We start from the raw sequence: 21,377 nt of genomic DNA on the forward strand, positions 1-21,377 counted from the left end.
CAGAGTAAAGCTATCAAAAGCGCCATCTAGCTAATACACCAATGAACTACAACAGAGACCAACATGTAAAGTATTCCAAAAGGTACAATAGTGGCACTTCTATCCCATGGGTAACCAACAGTCACCTAGCTGGACTTAAGGCCCACCTAATAGAGAATCCATGCCTAGCCCTGTCAACTTAGCCAGCTACCTATGCCTGATGAGATCAGGGACCTACGGGAGAAACTACAATGGCCACTCTCCTAACCAGGGTCACCCTACCTATCGTCCTACTACAGACCGTCAAGGAAGGTGCTCTTTGCAGCAAGAGGAGTGTACAGAAGGCCACAACTGGTCAAAAGGCAGAGGACAACTGGAGTTTGTTCCAATCAATGCAACCCAACCTCCATTCCTAAGGCTCGGCACATCCTGGAGGGAAGTGCAGAGAGCCTAAGAGCTGAGGGCCAGGACATCTGATACACAATGGTCTCTTCTCAAACACAACACAGCACAGCAAAAGGACACGATCGGGACAGAAGATTCCTTTTGTATGTTTTGAGACAGGGTCTCCCGCTGAACCCAAGGCTTACTGACCTGCCTGGACTAGCTAGCTACCAAACATGGGGCCCTCCTGTTTGCACCTGTGCACAGGCAGAGTTACAGGTTCTCCCCAGCATTCCTGGCTACCGACAGACTAAGCTATCTCCCAGCCCAGCCCACACGCAGCTTTTTGTGTGGGTCCTGAGGACCGAACTCAAGTCTTCACTGTAGCCTCAGTGCTAACCCCAGCCCATGGGAAACAGTTCACAGAGACATCTGCAGTGAAAAGCTAACCCATGAAAGCTGTGGGAGTTGATCCACATTCTCAGCCCTCAATCTCCGGATGTTACACTGGGATGCCTAGAACCTTCTGTAAACCAAGTCACCTACATAAATTCTGTGGTATGGTTTACTATACAATAGAAAGTCCAGATATTTGTCATGCTTTAAATTTTAGGTTTTTTTTTTTTGTTTTGTTTTGTTTTTTTTTTTTTTTTTTTTTTTTTTTTTTTTGTTCTCTCGAGACAGGGTTTCTCTGTGTAATAGCTCTGGCTGTAGCCCAGGCTGGCCTCGAACTCAGAGATCCACTTGCCTCTGCCTCCTGAGTGCTGGGATTAAAGGCGTGCGCCACCGCCTCTCCATCCCTAGCATGCTAAATGCTGAGCCCTCCTTTCACATTGAATTGCAAACCTCTGTAACACCAACGACGGGGGCCGGTATGGGCCTGGACTTGACCTAAGGGCAAAGCGAGGAAACTGAGCTCAGGAGCTGCAGACTGTGGGCAACAGTGTCAGTCAGGAGCAGGCATGGGTGTGAGGAAGGATGGAAAGCATGAGCGGAACCACGTTGTCTACACAGAGAGGAACACATGGTGAACCGGCATCCTACCCACCCCCCTCATGTTCCTGTCTAGCTCTGCCAGCTGCCATGCAATTATTGCAAAGAAAACACTGTACAAGGAAAAGCTTTTTTTTTTTTTTTTTTTCTCAAATGGCTGTTCAATTTATTTCCTTGATCAATAATGATCCTGGCAAAAGTTAGTTAACCAACATTGAGACGTTTGTAATGAAATACTAATTTAAAAACCCATGATACCGTGATAGAAATTAGAGTTTACACAAACAAAAAGAAGTCTTCAATATTGCCAGCAAATATAAAAATGAATGTAGTATGTCTGACAGGACACAGCAAGGCGTTTGTATGCTTATATTTGACACCTGACCATATTTCCAGTCACCATAATATCTTCTCTCCAGATTTAAAAAAATAGTATGCTGATTTCTATAACAAAGCTTTTCCCCCCGTACAAAAATCAAATAATGGCCAACAGTTCACAACAGTGCAATAGGTAGGCAGAGACTAAAAAGAATCTCATCGGACAGGTGCTGAAATAAATACTAGCTGGAGGGGAGACTAGAGCCCTCATTGGGTCCGCTTCTCATCTTAGTGTGTGGAGTCCTCTTCAGAGCCACAAGGGACCTCCCAGGGGGCCACTCACCTGACTACCCAATCTGCCTAAGAGTCAGGCCTCCCACACACCTTGGAGCAGTCACCTGATCTAGGAGCAAAATAACGTGGGATCAGTTGCAGCTGTCACTTTCTGCTGCTCAGATTTGTCTGAGGGAGAGTGGAAACTTCTGCGGGAGAACATGTACATGGCTTATCCTGGCAGAGGCGTGCACACCCTAGCCCATGCAAACAACTGGGGTCACTCTGGAAGGTCAGGTGTATAAAAGGGTTCCGATTTCAGAAGCATCCTTTGTGTTAATGCCTCAGGGTCAAGGTGGTCACATCTCACCACCTCAGTGAAAAGGCCTTTGCTGATCCCTGGCAGTGAGGGGCAGGCTCCACAGGCACCCTCTCTATCTGCAACCAAACTAGGTCATCCTGATGACTCACACTGACCAACTGGATTCAGAACCATAAAAGCAAAGTGATACGGGGGGGTGGGGGGGGGTGAAGGGTCACCCAGTCAGAAAATGTGAGGCGGCTCCTCACTGAACAATCTGCACCGAAAGGTGTGGAAGGCACAATCAAGAGTAGCCAGGGCCCCGTGGGCCTGCGAGACCACGAGCGTCCACAAGGCAGGTGCAGAAGGGGCCTGGTTTGGTTCCCACCCTTCCATAAGAGATCCTGATTCTGCTGTGATTTAAAAAAAAAAAAAAAAAAAGCAAAGAAAGACGATTTTTGGTTTAAAAAGAAGCCACTCAAGGGTTAAAATAGTTATTTTTAACAAAGAAAAATTAATTTTCCAATAAGCTGACACTATCTGGAAACGCGTGTGTCCCCTGTAAGCCCCAGTGTGTTCACTGCCTCCCAGGGCCTGAGCCTGATGAGGAGTCAGAGGTGTGCAAGAGGAAGATCTGAGGCCCTTGTCAGCATGAACAGCAGTCAGCTGACTCGCTTACAGTGATGCACAGGGCCCGGCACGCAGTTCAGATGGGCGTCTCCTTCCGGTCTTTGCTGGGGGAGGGCTTCACCTGCTCCTTAGCTGCTTTGACCTCCAGGACGCCATCACAGGGCGGTGGGCCTACGCCCCCTCGCCTCTCGGGCTCCTCGTCCTCCTGCAACTGCTGTTCAGATTTGGCTCGCTGCGTCTGGAGCAGTCGGAGCTGCACGCGCAGCTCAATGATGGCCTCCCGCTCCTCGTGGACTGCCTGGTTCAGGTGGTTGTTCTTGATCTTAAGGACAAAAAGAGCAGTTACCTCTTCCACAGGGCCACAAGGACAAGGAGCCAGGACCCCAGAGAAGGATCTAGTTCTACTTTAGCCAACCTGGCTGGTGCAACAGAAGCCAGGAACATAAATACAGCTCCGAATGGGTATATACTCTGAGAAACAAACTCTGTCGGAGTTACAAACGAGTAAACATATCTAGAAAACAAAGTTATCAACAGAAACAGTTACTTTAGGAAGTATTTTAGCATTTAAATGGGCTTTTTTTTTCCCTTACAGCCTTCAAGGAGAGTACAAAGGTAATTTTATGGGGAATTAGGAGACGGAGTTGGAGCTAGGATAAAAGCTGAGATCCTTTTCCATGTCACAATCTGTCTTCATGACTACATCCAAATGTGCTACTTAAAGTCCGTAGGAAACCACAATCACTTCTAAATGATATACACTTATTCGGCAGAGTTTGGGTAATTCAAGAGTAGCTAATCCTTGTCTCTTGGCAGCCCATACCCATCAGTACCCTCTCTTCATCCTAAGCAGCTGGGTATGCCATGTGACTAGACCCTGTTTAAATGGGGTGAGCGTAAGGCCTACTGTGCCCTTCCACAGGACACTGGGTGTGCCCAGACACTTCCTGTCCCTCCTAAGAACATGGCATGGCTCAGGGCAGCCACTCTGGCCCCAAGTGGGGAAGCTGTGTGAACAAGGGGCCTACACAATCCACACAATAAAACACTATGCTAAATCTGCCATCTTCCTGGTCAGTAAAATGCAGAGATCAAACTAAGGTGCCAATGTGGTCTTCTAAACAACAGAATCCCCAGCGACCCCCATCTCATCCCTGCTCACTTCCCCTCTTGTTTTGTCTTAAGCAAGGTCTCACTCTGTAGACAGGCTGGTCTCCACCTCACAGAGAGCCACTGCCCCAACCTCCCGAGTGCTGGTACCACTTAACAGGTGCAGGTACTGTACATGGAGATCGGAGGACAACCTGCCCTGCAGGAGGGAGCCTTCTTGTAACTCAGCACCCCCCCCCCAGGCTACAGAGCAGCTGGTTCACCATCCCCATGCACCTCTGTGTCTCTCCCCAGGAGAGATCCCAGATCTCCTGGGACTGGAGTCAGACAGTTGTGAACTGCCGTGCAGGTGCTGGGAATTAAACCTAAGTTCTCTGTGGGGGCTGGGAATCGAACCTAGGTCCTCTGGAAGAACAGCCAGGGCTCTTAACCACTGAGGCAACGCTCCAGCCCCTAAAATGATAGTTTTCGTGTCTTCTGTTGTTTTTGAGCCTAACTGTCCTGAAATTCACACTGTAGACCAGGTTGGCTGCCATGCCCACGTGGGAGTCGAGATTTGCTCAGAAGCTGGGCCTAGGGGCTCACGTGGGCATGGCTATGCTTGGCTTGCCAGTTCAGTGACCGGGAACGAAGCCAGCTACCTCTCTGTTCATGGAGTCCCACCACAAAAGACCATGTTTCACTGGGGTAAGAAAGGAGATTGCTTAGATCAGCCCTTCCCTTCCCAGCAAGCTGCTTTCTGTGACACACACTACTCTGGGGCTCCGGGACTAAAAGACAACCGTCCCTCACTTTACCATTCACATCTTTTCCAGTGGAGACTAGACCACGCAAGGCTGCTGGGGACCGTGGTAGGTACAGCCACCTATGTTTACTAAGGTCAAGGCTACCACACTTAAAGCAACCCAGAACACACATTTCATGGTGGGCAAAACACCCTTGGCCTCCTCTCTACAAGTCTGCAGTGGGAAAATAGGTAGTCGGGAGCACATTTCAAAAATTAGTGATTTCTGGCTATTGCCCTCCCAAACTCACTTCTAACTCTTCGTTCTGCCTCTGTAAGTCTTCCAGAATGATCTGCAGCTCCTCCTCGTCCTCACTCTCGCTCTCGCTCTCAGAGGAGTACTCCTCAGTCTCACTCCGGCCATGCTGCTGGCGACTGTGAGGAGACAGACAAAAGGAACTTTGCTGTGGCTTGGCAGCCAGCTCGCTGAGGTCACCACATTGTTTTAAGGCCTGCTATGAAGCGTGAAGCGATGGATTTCAGAAGCGTGTGCAGGAGGGTTTAAACATTCTGTCCCCATTTAGACACGAGGCAGGAACGCCCAACCCCCCTTTACCTCTGGATCTCTGCGATCTCAGCTCGGAGGCGTTCGATCTCCTCCTTCTCCGAGGCGATCTGACGTCGCAGAAACTGCTCCATGGCCAGGAGCTCCTCCTGCTCAGTCAGGATCTCATTCTCCTGAAATGATTGCAGAACACCTTTCCAAGCTCTGCTACAGGAAATGCCACCTGTCCAGGGTCCCCACCCTGCTCGGTGCTGAACACGGGTTACCTCAACCAAAGCCTCACTATTTCCTCAGAATCAAGGACACTTACACCAAGTTGTTTAGAGAACGTGTAGACTCTCTCCCCATGAGCCTACCACCCAAGACCAAGGAGCAAAGGTCACCTGCCTGAACTTCCTAGGGGCTGGCAGTTAGGCGAGCTCACTCTTCTTCCAGAGAGCCCGCTCAGCTCCCAGCACTCACTGGAGGACTCACATCCACATGCAACTCCAGCGTCACCAGATCCAACACCCTCCTCTGGCCTCAGCAGGTACCTGAACATATGTGTGCAGCACATATACACAAATAGACACAATCTAAAAACTATCTGCTTTAGCTTCCTGTCTCTCAGGACTCAGGGTCAGCAGGAAAAGGAGGACCCAAGAGATGTGCAGCTGGCTGGCTGCAGTAGCAAGTCTAAGGCAGACCAGAGAGAAGGCTTCCTTGCCACACTCCGCCATGCCCTCCAGATACAGAAAGAAAGAACTCTGCTGGACAGATAATCACAGAGTTCCTGTGGGCTCACATCCAGGGTCTTCTACCCTGGAAAGCAGTCAGCAGGGAGGAGGAGCTGGAGAGGACAGAGCTTCAGCGTCCTTCTAAAGAAGGGGACGCCATGGCCAAGCCCCAGTACTGAAAGGCTATCAAGGACACTTTCTTTTTCTCCTCTGTGTTTAAACACAGATGTTTCTCCTATGTATGGAGATAACACTCCAAGAAACCTCAGACGGGAAACCTTGACGATAATTTGGAACTTTATTCTCTCCTGTAAATCAAAAAAAATGCCTACAACATGAACTTGCGTGGACTAAACGAGACTAAGAAACCAGATGGAGGTAGCTTCTCCACACAACAATTCAACAAACACAAGAGGAGGGCAGGGCCAGTGAACAGAGCAAGTCCTGGGGGTCTCTTCACAATTTTGGTTGAGCTTCTAGCCAACAAATGACCTCGGAAATTAAGAGGTTAGCTTACTTGGGCGAGCAGGATATTTATAACTTCCTCGTTTTCATTCACTTCTTCCCTGGACACATCCTCTTTTGAAAGGCTGGCTATCTCCTGTGCAATCTTGGTCTCACACTCCTGTTAAAGACAACACAGGATGAACTGTTCAGTGTGTAAAACATTCACACGCCGGAATTAAAGAGAACCCCAACAGCAGTCAGGTGCGCTGTCTGACATGATGGGGGGGCATTTGCTAACTGGGGTTAGACTATAACGTGGTAGAGCCCGGCATGGTGGTGCACGCTGTTAACCCTAGCACTTAGGAGGCAGAGGCCGGAGGAGCTCTGTAAGAGTGAGTTCTAAGGACAGCCACGATGACACAGAAAGACCCTATCACAAAAAGCACAAACACAAAAGAGAATATAATGTGGGTAGCGAGAACAAGGTGACGCCGTGGTAAAGACACTTGTCAACAACCCTGACAACCCGAGTCCATCCCTCCCCATGACCCACATGATGGAGAGCACGGATTCCTCCAAGTGGTCCTTGGTCGTCCACACGCGTGCCGTGGCATGTCCACACCATGTGCACACTAACACACATAAATAATGACAAACTTAAAGCGAGGAAAGAACATGGCAGGTCCCCTTGGTCTGGGGCTCATTCTGATGGAGTACTCGTCACTCCTGGACCACGCGTCCAGGGCTGCCAGTTCTAAGGGCCTGATTTAACTCATTTTACCAAATACATCTAATCAAGGAACTGCCACCACCACCCTCTGTCAGGAAACGACCCCTGGGCTCTACCATCTGCTCACGCCCAGCAACCAGACCTGCTGTCTAACCCTACGGCCTTTCTTCCTGTTTCCGAACAACTGACTCAGGTAGCTCTCCAGCTTCACACTTGGCTGTAAGACGCTTTTGCCTCCTGTGTTGATGGATGGGAGTGTTGCTGAGTGACAGCCAGGGCATGGATGGGCCTCAACTTCCTTATCCACTCAGGGGCCTCCGCTGCTCTTAGCTATTTTGAGCATTTGATAAATGTCCTGTGAAAGCTCATGGGTTGTTGCTGTCTTAGGGGATAAATTTCTAGGTTATACAATAAGTAATCATGTTTAATTTTATAAGGAAGTGCCAAGATGATACAGTTTAAATTGATACTGTATGTTTTCTTATTTTTAGTCATTAGTCCACTGAATGATTCTTCTGTCTTTATGTCATTTCCCCCTCGAAAGTGACATCAACATGATGGAGCCTGGGTGTGTAGCAATGACAGATGATTGATAGAAGATATATAGATAGATGATAGATAGACAGGAGATAGATGACAGACAGACAGAAGATAGATGATAGAAGATAGATATAGAAGATGGATGGATGATAGAAGATAGATTGGTAGACGATACATGATAGACAGATGATAGGTAGAAGGAAGGTAGGAAGGAAGGTAGGAAGGAAGGTAGGAAGGAAGGTAGGAAGGAAGAGAGTGAGCCAGATGGTGGTGCACAGCTTTAATCCCAGCACTCAGGAGGCAGAGGCAGGCAGATCTCTGAGTTCAAGGCCAGCCTGGTCTATACAGAGCTACAGAGAAACCCTGTCTCAAAAAACCAAAAAGCAGGCAAGAGAGGGAATGATAGGGGAGGAAACAAGCTGATAAATGAAGATATCCATCCCCTTTGCATACCGCCTCTGGTTTCAATTCAGAGCTGTGTGTGTGTGTGTGTGTGTGTGTGTGTGTGTGTGTGTGTGTATGTGTGTGTGTGCGCGCGCGCGCACGTGCGCATCTATACAAATGTTTGGGTACTTGGGTGCATGTGTGTAGAGGCTAGAAGTCATTTGTTTTGTGTCATTATCAGTTCGCTACCTTTTTTTGAGACAATGTCTCTGAACTGGAACTCACAGACTGCCCTAGGGTAGCTAGCCAAGAGTCTCCTGTCTCCACCTCTTCAGAGCTGGAAGTACAAGCTAAGCCATCTCATCTGGCTTTTATGTGGGTGCTGGGGACTGAATTCCGGTCCCTTACTTTTGCAAAAGCAAGGACTCTGCCAGCTGAGCTGTCTCCACAGCCCCTACACCATGATTCTTTTATTCGAAACAGATGTACAACATGAGAAACAAAAGCCAAACCTCCATTCACTGTGCTCTAAGTCAGGGACTCATCACACTGAGGGCTGCTGAACAATGCCATCCAATCCACAACTGTGGCCTGCCCTGTGACACTAAGACCTGCATCCAAAGCCAAGCAAGTGACCCACGGAGACCACTGCCGCAACCAGGGAGGTAGAGGCAGCAGGATCAAGGTCGTGCTGGCTACAGAACAAGTGTGAGAATATCACAGGCCATGTGACATCGTGTTTTAAAAAAGAGGCTGGGAAACAGAAGAATCTAATGAGTGGGGGGGAGGACAGAACTATGCAGAGGCCCCTGCTAGACTACAGGTCCTCACACCTGCAGCACAGGTCTAACACAGCATGACTGTTCACCCAACAAAGCCCGTAGCCTTGAAGCAAAGGACGTAGGTGGTTATCTTTAAATGTAACAACCCCTGCACCACTCTTCAAGTCTGAGAGATGCGACTCTGTAGAGAACTCTTAGAACTTGTTGCTGGATCTGCATGTAAATTGCAAGGTCTTCAGGGATGTGTATTTTAGCTTTGGTGCAGCCGGGAAACTGAGTCCAGAACCAGCCTCACACATTAAACTAGTACAAAGTCCACAGAGCGACTCGTGCACAGCAGCACAGTTCTTGCCCCGATGTAGGAAACCCTCCTGGGCCTTCATCCCTGCACTGCCTTTCAAAGCTTACACGTCTCTGCAAGCTCCGCAGGCCTCACGCCCAGCCTACCTACTATACTTCTCACCCTTAGAAAGCTGTATACAACACAAACTAGGCAGGAAATAAAACACCACCTTCTTAATTAAAAAAAAAATCTGAACTTAATGAAACATCTGATTTATATATAAATAACACAAAACAGCAAACACTTATGTGAATAAATTTCCCACCAGAGAGTTAACATAACAAGCATGTATCTATTACTTCTGAAGGAAATAACTTACTGTAGTGTTTTGGAATATCACTTGAACTATGTAAGGGCGCGCTGCGTTTGTTTATGCTGAACTTGTTTAACTAGGTAAAGAAGTGCTGTTTTGCTTTGCCTGCCTAAGGCATCTGATTGGCCTAATAAAGAGCTGAACGGCCAATAGTTAGGCAGAAGAGGGGTAGGCAGGGCTGGCGGGCAGAGGATAAATAAGTAGGAAGAATCTAGGTTGGAGAGAGGAATAAGGGAGAAAAAATGGAGAGGCAGCCAGGCAGCTCCAGACAGACAGACACATAGGAAGCAGGAAAACGGGACACACAGAATTAAGGAAAGGTAACCAGCCCCAAGGCAAAGCACAAGATGAAGAGCAACAGGTTAAGGCATAAGAGCTACTGGGACAAGCCCAGATAACAACACGCACTCATAACCCATATTAACCCTCCAGTCATGATTCGGGGGCTGGCAGGCCAGAAGGCCGGCTACACAGAAGTCTCCTACACTGTGCACCTCTAGCAGACACAGGGTGTAAGACCATCACTCACTTGTCTTTTAGCTTCCCTCAGTTTTCTCTTGAGAGCAGTTAGAATCCTTTGTACTTCCCATAACCTTTCTTCTTTAGATAAGTCCTTTATCCCACCCTGCAGATCTCGATGTAAACAATTCAGAAGAAACTCCTAGAAAACAAAGAGTGCCGTTCAGTGTCCAGTCGTGTCAAAGCAGCACCTGTGACCCTATGAGGAGGACCTGGCTCTCCGGTGTGACGCAGCAGCTCTGATTGGTCTCTCCACAAGGACAGCGCTGACTGCAAACACCATCCTTATTTGCTTTCCCTGGGAATTAGACCCTCATCATGCTTCCAGTAGTTCAAAAGCAAGCAACTCGTGTCCTTTATTTCCTTCTCACAGCAACTGCTAAGGAGAAGTCAGCAGACAGACAGCAGGCATGTGATAGTGCTCATGCAAGCCTTTTATCCAGTCCCCCACCCCCTCTACACACACGCACACGCACGCACGCACACGCGTTCAGGATTGCTTTTAGACAGCAAGGTAGAATGGAGAAGGCTCAGGTTCTGAGCTAAGTCTTGGTCACACTGTCTAGAAACTATGCCAGAGTAAATTACTAAACTTCCCTTTTCACTATTCTAGCTGTAAAACATGATGGATAACAAGAGCACCTAGTCTAGAAAAACAAACATTTCTGAGCTCCCGGCCGTGGGCGGAGTCCCCCCCCCATGCGTCATCTCCCATATTAATTCCAGAGCTCATCCATTTTAAGATGAAAATACCAAGGCTTTAACACTGAACAATATGCTGAAAATTAGCATGTCAGGAGTGAGCTGAGCAGGAGCTTAAAACCAATTCGTACTGTGTAAAATCCTATGTCATTTCCACCGGGGCTGTTTACTTCCATGATGTGAACTCTGGCCAGCTGAAAATGTGCCTCAGAGGGAGGAGGGCCGAGGGGGAGGGCCGAAGGGGGGAGGGCAGAGCTTTCGTAAGGGCCTGGACTCCAGGCCCAGGAGTGCATAGAACTGAGCGTGTGCCACACCTCTACATCAAGAGCTGAAGGGAGCAGCTCAGGAACCACTGTTCAATAAACTAGAGCTCATCACCTCAAGTCCACAGCCGCTGTGGCCAGCACAGATGCAGGCCGGGAGGGGGAAGGAGAGGGCGGGGTCAGGGCAGGGCTGAGGCGGGGTCCAAGCACACACCTGTCTCCGGATCTCCTCCTTGATGCCGGCCTGGGTCTCTGGCAGTGTGGGCATCGTCGCCATGTTGGACCAACGCAGAGGTCTTGTTACTTGCTTTAGGACCACGGTGCCAAAGAGCTCTTGCACATGTGTGAAGAGCACATACAGGACACGGTTGCTGATCTGCAGAAAACAGGGTCAGGGTTCAGAAAACCACTGCAGCGGTCTTCACTCCATCTGCCCTGGTCACTGTGTCCTCTAACCTGGACCAGGGAGAATTCCCCACAGCAGGGACAAAGCGGGCCACTAACCAACCATCAACCATGTCTCAAGCACAAGGGAAGGAGCCCTACAGGGTACAAACCCTACCATCAGTCAGCACTTTGCTGCCACCCATTAACTGGTCCTAAGTATCTAATGACCTCTCATTGTATTTGCAGACCTTTCCACAGAGGTGGAACCCGTCAGGTGCACACGCTGGAAGCTCTTGGGGACACATTCACAATGTTCCATGACTTCCCAGGCTAGGAAGCCAGTACTGCAGGATGGCTGAACAACTAAGAAAAGGCATATTCTTCCCGACTCAAACTCTCTCTTAAAATCTCCCTGGAGCTTCTGTGGTCCAATCATCCACATTATGGCAATGTTGAGTAACAATGTAGTATTGAACAAATTCTGAAACCCAGGCTAACAAAAATGATATTTGAGAAATTTAAGAAACAGTTGTTTCCTGGCGGTGGTGGCACACACCTTTAGTCCAGCACTCAGGGGACAGAGGCAGATGGATCTCTGTAAATCCCAGGACAGCCAGGGCTACACAGAGAAACCCTGTCTTGAAAAGGAAAAACGAAACGAAAAAAATTAGAGCTACTATCTCCTTTGTTCTTTTGACACAAAAATATTTTCTGTAAGGGCAAACACAGCCTTTGATAGCATCACTGAGCAGTGACAAACGGACAGGAGACCAGGAAGGTGGCGGAGTCACTCAAGTATCTATCACGCAGGCATGGAGGCCCAAGTTACCCTCCCTAAAGCTCATGGGCATGGCAGTGCACACTTGTAAATCCCAGCGCTGGGAGGCGGAGACCAGGAGAGTCCCTGCACCTTGCTGGCCAGCCAGCTTAGTCTATTTGTCAGTTTAGGCCAGTGAAGAGACCCTGTCTAAAGGAGAAAAGAAAAGATGCATGGTTGATGGGAGGTGTCATTCTGTAAATGTTTCACTTATGGTTAATGAATAAAGCACTGTTGGCCAATAGGAAAGCAAGATAGGCGGGACTAGGAGATGAGGAGGATTCAGGGAAGAGGTAGGAGATTCAAAATGTAGGACCAAGAGAACAGAGGTCCCGATCCTCTCTCCAGTAAGATGAGACCACGTGGAAACACTTAGATTAATTATAAAATGGGTTAATGTTTTAAGACAAGCTAGCCAATAAGAAACACTAATAACTGGCGAACAGTTTTATATCTAATACAGCATCTCTGTGTGTTATTGGGCTGGTGTGGCTGTGGGACCAGGCCGGCGGGAAACAGATGGTTGGTGTTAAGAACAATACTTGAGTTTGTCCTACGACCTCCATATAAGTATGCATACATTTACATGTACAGCCACATATGAACTTGAACGCACATACACAAAGATGCCAGATATGCATGCCAGGCTTGCTCTTGGATTCACCGCTTCACAGGCAACTCAGCAACAGACTCCTCCTAACTCCCAGTGTCAGCACAACAGGGGGTGTGGCCAGGACATACCTGGACGGTTGGGCTAAGCACTATGGAGATGTTCTGGATGTTCATTTTCGTTTCCAGCTCCTTCGCAATCACATGGTCCATGTGCACAATGAGCCAGGAAATCAGAAGGTGGTTACATTCCGGCAGCTCCTTGAGCAGGCGCTGCAACTCCTGCACTTTCTCCATCTCCGTGGCCCTCCCACAAGCCTCTTCGAAACGTGGCATAAGCTCTTTGGTAAGCAAATTCTCCGGAAGGTCTCGCAAATACTGCTTCAGCAGACTGGCTACAGTGTTAGGTTCATAATCTTCCAAATTGGGAGATTCCTCCCGGTCATAGGCCGCTTTTAGTTCATCTACCTTTGACTTGATTCCTTAAAACATGAAATGCAGGAGAGAGAATAACAGAAATCAGATATGCTTTCCTTACTACCACACCTGCTGCCAAGTAGCAGGGACAGCCAGTACTCCCCTCCAGGACCAGGTGTGGTGGCTCACACCCTAACTCAGCACTCGGAGGCCGAGGCAAGAGGGCTACTACCAGCTCAAGCCAGGCCTGGGCTACATAACAAGGCCCCGCTTGGACCTAATAAAGAGCCCCTCCCCGCGTGGGAATCAGTACTGCATAGTCACAGGACTTCTTTACAAACACCAGCACATAAAACCTGAGCTGAAAAATGTAATATTCCCAGAAGCTATGGTATATTAAAAACTACGCTTAACTGAAATGATGGTAATTAGACAGAAGTTCCTGGGGAAAGCAGCCATAATCCAAGCATACACACTGTCCATAGAAACGTAAGTCCCCAAGGCAGGCGGCAGGATGCTCCCTCTCCCAGTGCAGTGGGCCAGCTGCTTCTCTAAGTCAGAGACTTACAGAGTGTAGTAAAAACACTGCAGGCGCTCTCCACTATGGAACACCCACCTCGTTCCTATCTTAAAGTTTGAATTCTTTAAGAATTTTCTTAATCTGAAGCCGGGCATTGGTGGCACTCACCAATCCAAGCACCCAGGTGGCACAGGCAGGTGGTTCTCTGTGAGTTCGAGGCCAGCCTGATCTACAAAGCTACACAGAAAAACCCTGTCTCAAAACAAAACAAATAATAATTTTTGAAAATCTGAACCTAGCTAGAACAAGAAAATAGAGACTAAAATACAACCATTTGGCTCTTTATGCTGTACTGAAAAAAATAACGTGAGGTGAACACTTTCCAAACGCCAGAGTTTATGTCTTCAGTGCCGTTATATAAGTGACACAGTTCGTGACAGTGGTCAGAATAGTTTGTGGTTTTTAAAACGTAAAACTGCAGACCAGCTTCGCAGAACATTCTACAGGTTAAGGCTGACAATGTCAAACTGCCAGCTAATCTGAACGTTTTTATCAACATGATGCTTGCACTGGGACTTGACATTTCCGCCTTATGTGCCAACCGTCAATGGCATTATAATCATCTGCTCCCTATCGCTGACAAAGTCAACGGCACTGACTATGAAGATAGCAGCATGTCTCTCTTGATGGGTCTTTATTTTGAGATTGAAAAGAAAGTAATTTCCATTTTCTTATTTTTATGACAGTATGAGTAGAACAAGATTATCAACTTCACTGAGAGTCTTGTCGAAGGGCACCGTCACACTCGGATGTCATGTTGATGGCCACGGCTTTTGGAGAGAAGGTCTTGTCATGTAGTGGCCGAAGCTGGCCTTAATCAACTCACACTCCTCCTGCCTCGACCTATAAGCACACTCCACCACACACCTTTCATTCACTCCTCCCCCATAGACAATTTTATTAAAATGTTTCTTTTAAAATCTGGAAACTTCAAAAAAAGGAATTCCAGTGAGAAATAGGACAGTATAAAGTACTTTTGTATGTGTTTCTCTATAGCTTTGGAGGCTGTCCTGGCACTCAATCAGCAAACCAGGCTAGCCTGTCTCTGCTTCCCAAGTGCTGGGATTAAAGGTGTGTGCCACCACTGCCTGGCTATTAGCTTTTAAATTGGAACTGACTTATGAATGAGAAACCAAAATCTTCAGCAAAAAACATTATAATATTGGCATTCAAAAAGCAAAGTCAGGGTTGAGGCTGGGGAGGTAGCTGAGTGGCAGAGCCCCTCAGCATTTACAGGGCCCTGGGTGGAATCTCTCAAAGACAAGGCGAGCAGAGAGGAGACGCAGCTATGAAGCCTGCAGCACACCGTCACAGACTGAAGAGTATGCATGACACTCAGGAAGACACCTTCACCACCACAGAGCTCATGTGGGAACCACTGAGCTCCCACAAACAAGAGACAACCCATTAGGAATGATGGGATTCTCCAAAAGATGCAGATAAAGATATTTCAATATATAATAAATACTTAAAAATCAAATTTGTAACTTTGTGTTGAACTTTATATGGAAGTAAGGAATTATACATTTACATACACTGTGTTTTACTTTCTATAAAATTGTGTTTTATCTATTGGGTTATATAAACGTTATCCCAAACATCAAATCTATCTGCTGGAAAGAATATAAACCAATTAAGTGGAAAACTTGCTTAGTTTTTCTCTGTTCTAGACATGTGTGACTGTCTTCCCCCCTTGAAGAGAATGTCACAATAATAATCCTCTACGGGAACAGAGTGACTGATGCAAACCTGAATCCCATGTTAGCACAAAATTCATGCTGCTTTTGAAGAAAGAAATCTTTGTACTTCTAAATAACTTACAGGTTGCTGATTTTAGATAACCAGTATGAACTACAGTGGTCCAAATAAGCTCTACGTAGATGAATGGGTATCGGTTTCATTGACATTTGCAATAACTATACGTGGCTGACAGAGCACTCACATTTAGAGCCCAGTTATTTAGAAAATAACACGTCTCCTCTTTAGTCAGGCACAGGAAACACAGGACAAGGCTGTGACATTAACCGTATCTCTTGGCTGAGGCTTCCTGCAGCAGATCTCAGCCTCCCCACCACTGGGCCCAGAAGGATGGCAAGACAGGCTTGGCACATCCCCGAAATATGGCACAGCTCACACACTTCACTCTGCCCAGCCTCTGTGAGCTGTGAATGACTTAGGGGCAAACCTATTTTGTTGTTGTTGTTCTGGTTTGGTTTTTGAGACAGGGTTTCTCTGTATTGCTTTGGAGCCTGTCCTGGAACTCGCTCTGTAAAACAGGCTGGACTCAACTAACTCAGAGATCCGCCTGCCTCTGCCTCCTGAGTGCTGGGATAAAAAACCAAGGGTTAGGATCCAAGCCAAAATGTCCCTCCCAAGTTAACATCCTTTCCTTACTTTAGGAAATTAAAGTCAAGTTAATAAAAACACCAAGCGGCACATACGTCCCCATACCTGAAACTCTGTAGATGCCTTCACACTTCATTCCGTGCTTCTCCATGTAGTCTATACACTCACGGAAGACAGCCGGCAACCGAACACCATCATACATCATGGTCCTCTCTACCGCGTCAGCCAAGGGAACGCCAAAAATGGGTCTGAGACTCGGAGCATCCACCGGAGGCGCCTCTGGCTCCTGAATCGGCTTTTTCTTTTTCTTCTTTTCCTTCCACTGTTTAACAACATCAGCTGCTGTCAAGTCTTTAGATTTCTTCTCTTTATGCTTTTCTTCCTTGTGCTTTTCTTCTTTGGGTTTTTCTTTGATTTTAAAATCCTTCTCCTTCTTTTTAGAGAAGCTGGGTTTCTTGAACACATGGATTCCCTTGGACCTCTTCATCTTGGATGGACTTTCGGCTTCATCTCCAGAGCTATCTTCCTGAAAGGCGGCATAGCCTTCGGCTGCCAAAGAAATACAGTAGGTATAAATTGTTTTTAATGTCACACTGTCCACATGCTTCCTACAAAGGACAAAAGGTACCGCCTGGCAGCAGCTTATACGGCTTCCTTTACATCTGGGGCCTCCAGAAAACCATCCAGAATAAGAGTGCTGTGACACCTAATGGCCACAAGGGGGCAACGGACAGCAGCTATCTTCTGGGTATCAACATTGGGAGGAAAGCAGTTTGGTATTTCACTATGTATAAGCAAGCAGGGTTCTGAGAAACCAGGTTTGAACACATGAAGCACTACAGAACAGAGCCCGTGCTGCTGCTGCTTAGCTGCTCTGCCTGTCCGTCCCTAACGGGAGGCTCGCATCGATGGCGGATTTGAGGCCAGTCATTTCCGTGCGGCAGGTACCGTTCTGCCCATTACTCTCCCGCCCATTACTAACTACCCGTTCTGGGGGAGCTGGAGCGGGGACCACAGACCTCTTGAAGGCCAAATGCGATTATTCCCTCACTGTGGCTGACACATTAATTTCTGCACTGAGCTGCCAGCTTGCTTTTCTTTTGGTTTGTTTTTAGGGTGGAATCTCAGTGTTACCTAGGTGGACTTACACAGATAATGCCCCTGCAGCAGCCTCCACAACAGTTCAACCATAAGCATGTATGCACCACTGCTCCTGGACGTTTATTTAAAGCTTGATATAGCTGGCTGTCCTGTAACTCACATGTAAACCAGTCTAGCCTCCAACTCAAAGAGATCTGCCTGCCTCTGCCTTCAAGTGCTGGGATAAAAGGCGTGCGCCACAGTGCCTGGCAGGGTTTTTCATACTACTATTTTATGTGTATGTTCACATCAATGTGTGTTCCATGTGCCTGTGGAAGCCAGAAGAGGGTGTCAGGTCCCCTGGAGCTGGAGTCACCGTGATGGGAGGTTCTGGAAGAGCAGCAAGCACTCTGAAGCACTGAGCTATGCTCCAGCCCTAATTCCTTGTTCTTTAATGGCCATGACTTTCCAATTCAAGTTACTTTATAACAAAGAGCAAAAGTAGCTCACAAGTTATCTTTTAACTCAAACACCATGAACCGTGGACTACTAACCAGAATACAGAAATCTTAGGTGCAAGCCAGGCGGTGGCGGCACAGGCAGAGGCAGCTGGACCCCTGAGTTGGAGGCGACCCAGGACAGCCACGACTACACAGAGAAACCCTGCTGACATCTTAAGCAAACACCGTGAGGGAAAGCAGTGAGAACTGTCTGCCCGGGGTAAAAACTGGTCCCAGCACTCTGGAGAACGCCTTCGCAGGCTGAAGCTGGAGGGCATAGAGCCTGTGCACAATTCTACACCCAGGCAGACACACAAAGAAATGCAGTACGTGTAAACCAAAAGCCAACGGCAAGCACTGTAGCAAAAAGAACTCACTCAAATGACCAACACCACCAGAATGGATAAATACGCCCTATTTACAGAATGGAGCAGTACTGCCACACAGGACAGTATTAATGACTGACAAAACTATACTGGGCAAAAGAAACTAGACTCAAAAGAATTATTCTTCCACTTTCTTAATCCCTCCCCCCTCCCACACACACACAAAAAAATATAGCCCTGGGTTTCTCTGTGTAGACCAGGCTGGCTGTGAAAGGTCAGGACATTTCAATCACGCTTGATTTCCAGGTCTTTGTGCTGTTCCATGGTCCAATCCACCATCAAGCTGCACAGCACTCATGAAATCTGTGTGCCACAGTTCCCGGGCAATCAATTTTAAAACACTATGATTCCTAAGTAATCACCTTATAAGCTTTTAACATACCAAACAGCCAAAATTAGGCGATTAATGCTCCCTAGGAGGAGGCACCTGGAATGGAACGCTCGGACAAATATTTTTTTTCACAGTTCCACTAGAGTGCCCAAAATGACAACAAAACCTTAAAGGGTAACTATCTGGGTAAAATTCCAATTTCTACTTTTTATGCATTATTCTGAACTACTACTTTTAAAACACAGACTGGAAAATTTTACCATTTCTGGAAATTTGGTGTCTTTATTTGTAACACTAAGAAAAATGAAGAACATAAAAAACAGGAATGGCAAATGAGCTCATCTGCCTAGACTATTTCCAGAAGACACCAGGAGCATGTGATCAGGGCAGAAGCTCTATAATATACCAAGCTAGATGCATTGGCATGTGCCTGTTGGCTCAAGAGGCTGAAGCAACTTGTTACTATACACCAAAAGCATAAAGAAAGCCAGTACTGAGCCGGCTCTGAAGGCATGAACCGTGGTGAGCAGGCAGGCTCAGCAACTCAACCACCACCCAGGCCTAGCTCCAGGGCTTAGAGTTGGCCCAGCCCAACATCTTCCCCTCCTAGGAGCTGCTGGACTGTGTGAAGGGGCCAGCCCTGCTGACCCATAGCTGCAGGATCCTCATGACTCAGGACAGCAGGACAGCTGAGTCTCCATGAGGGTCCAGTATGGACGTCATCGAGGAAGCCAGAGGCCTTGACCTAGCCTAAGGAGTCATTGCAGTGAACATTCCCAAATAAAGCGGTTGGGCAAAAGGGTGTACTGCGTGATAAGCCACAACCTCCAACGCCACTGAACAGATGGATATACGGTGGAGATGTGGGAAAGACAGAGGAGCAGAACACGTCACAGAACACGGTTGACAGGGAGGGGCAGGCGACTGCCCAGAGGGGTCCACAAATGGTGTTTCGGCTTTGTTTTCTTTTCTTTTTATTTTAAAGTTTTATTTATTGTTATTCAGTGCTCCGCCTGCATCTCTGCCTGCTCAACAGAAGGGGGCACCAGATCTCACTGCAGATGGCTGTGAACCACCATGTGGGTGCTGGGAACTGAACTCAGGACCTCTGGAAGAGCAGCCAGTGCTCTTTAACCTCTGAGCCGTCGTCTCTCCAGCTCCCCCATCCACCCCCCTTTTTTTAACATCCAGGGGATGCTACAAGGATGGAAGGTGCATATGGAAGGGCTAGGGAATGAGTGGGATGGGGTACATGATGTGAAATATCCAAAGAATAAAAACTGTTGTAATTTTTAAATAAACAAAATGAAAACCAGCACTTACTCCTCTTTTCTTTTTTCTTGAATTTCCCTTTTTTCTTGCCATGGTCTCTCTCATCATCTGACACTATGTCAGGAGGCTCGTGGAGGATGTCATGCGGAGGCGAGGGCTCACCCGTCCGGTACAATCCAGGGAATTTTGTAGGGCTGATCTCCTCAGAGCTGGGGGTCCGGGTCAGCCCGCTGCCATGCTCTGCCCTGCGGTGTTCACTAGGGCTGCTGGTGGGGGGCAGGAAGCACTCTGTCATGCTGATGCCCTGACAAGAAAGGGAAGCCGTCTTCTCCTACCTACCCATCACACCTGCATGGAAGAAGACGCCCAGTCAGCAAGAATCAGAGCCGCCGTGGACACTCGGCCACTAACGAAAGCCCCCTGATCTTGTACCATAAGGAACACTCCAGGTGTCACAGACTTCAGTTCTCAGGGCTCAGGCTCCTGTAATCCAAGCAGTCAGAAGCTGAGCTACACGTCTGAGCAACACTGTAAATTCTAGGCTATTCTGGGCTCCAGAGGGAGATCCTGATTCAAACAAAGCAGTACTAACAATGAGTTCTTTTTAGAAACAACTCATCTCTGGGTGTGGTGGTGGCGCACACCTTTGATCCCAGCACTCAGGCTGAGGCAGCACTGTGCATTTGAGGCCAGCCTGGTCTATCTACCTAGTGAGTTCCAGAACAGCCACTAGGGTTACATAGAGAGACCCCATCTTAAAAAAAAAAAAAAAAAAAAAAATTCCTTAAATAAATTTTAAAAAGAACTCATCAATGTAAAGGGATCCATCCATGTAACTGAATAACTAATTACAAAAGCAGTACAACTATATACAAGAACAATTGATATGTCTATCACTGTTATTTACATTGGCAACAATGTTTAATGGCTCACATAGTAGCAGTCACTCATTATAATTTTATGTTATGTGTAGTCAGATGGTTCATGTGTTGGGAGTAACAAATCCACTCTGTTTGACAGTTATACCAAAGAAATAAAGGAACCTTCTTTAACCAACCCTACACAGAAGTGGTCTCGCTACAGCAGACAGGCAGAAGAGGTGTTCAATTTGGTTGCGGCTCCTTTTCAGTCAGATTATATACAAAGTACTGTGTTCAAAAGCTACTTAGACACTGTGGTGCACCCTGTGACCCCAATCTCGGAAGTCAGAGCCAAGTAGATCCCAAAGTGAAGGCCAGCCTGGGCTACAAAGAAACAAGTTCAATTTTAGCCCGGGCTGTACAATGACACCCTGTCCTTAAAAAACAAACAACAAAAACATTCTTTAATTTTTTTATTGTTATCATTTTGGTTGTTTAAGATAGAGTTTTCCTGTGTTAACACAGTCCTGGCTGTCCTGGAACTTGCTTTGTAGACCAGGCTGGCCTCGAACTGAGATCTGCCTGCCTCTGCCTCTGTAGTGCTGAGATTACAGGCAAGGGCCACCAGACCTGGCTCTTGGTAATTTTTGTGGTACGTAAAATGACCTTAATAACGTTTTAAAAAAAGAAAAGGCAAGCACCAGCAGCCCTAGCCAGCCACTCCATCCACTACCCACAGGCCCCAGCAACTTGAATGGACCTATCTGAATTATACA

At 47.4% G+C, this 21,377-nt stretch overlaps 1 protein-coding gene across 1 annotated transcript; it reads right to left on the reverse strand.

Moving 5' to 3' along the window:
- Nucleotides 1-1,560: 1,560 nt before the first annotated feature.
- On the reverse strand, nucleotides 1,561-20,083 carry Ralbp1 (ralA binding protein 1). Its single transcript, XM_051190894.1, has 9 exons — nucleotides 19,793-20,083; nucleotides 16,278-16,721; nucleotides 12,962-13,311; nucleotides 11,231-11,392; nucleotides 10,062-10,193; nucleotides 6,511-6,618; nucleotides 5,329-5,450; nucleotides 5,024-5,147; nucleotides 1,561-3,200 (listed from the first exon to the last, which is right to left on the reverse strand). Exons 1-9 carry the CDS (start codon nucleotides 20,034-20,036, stop codon nucleotides 2,955-2,957), a joined length of 1,932 nt encoding a protein of 643 aa, XP_051046851.1. The 5' UTR covers nucleotides 20,037-20,083; the 3' UTR covers nucleotides 1,561-2,954.
- Nucleotides 20,084-21,377: the final 1,294 nt, after the last annotated feature.

The sequence above is a fragment of the Phodopus roborovskii genome, unplaced genomic scaffold, assembly GCF_943737965.1.
Source record: "Phodopus roborovskii unplaced genomic scaffold, PHOROB, whole genome shotgun sequence".
NCBI classification, from domain to species: domain Eukaryota; kingdom Metazoa; phylum Chordata; class Mammalia; order Rodentia; family Cricetidae; genus Phodopus; species Phodopus roborovskii.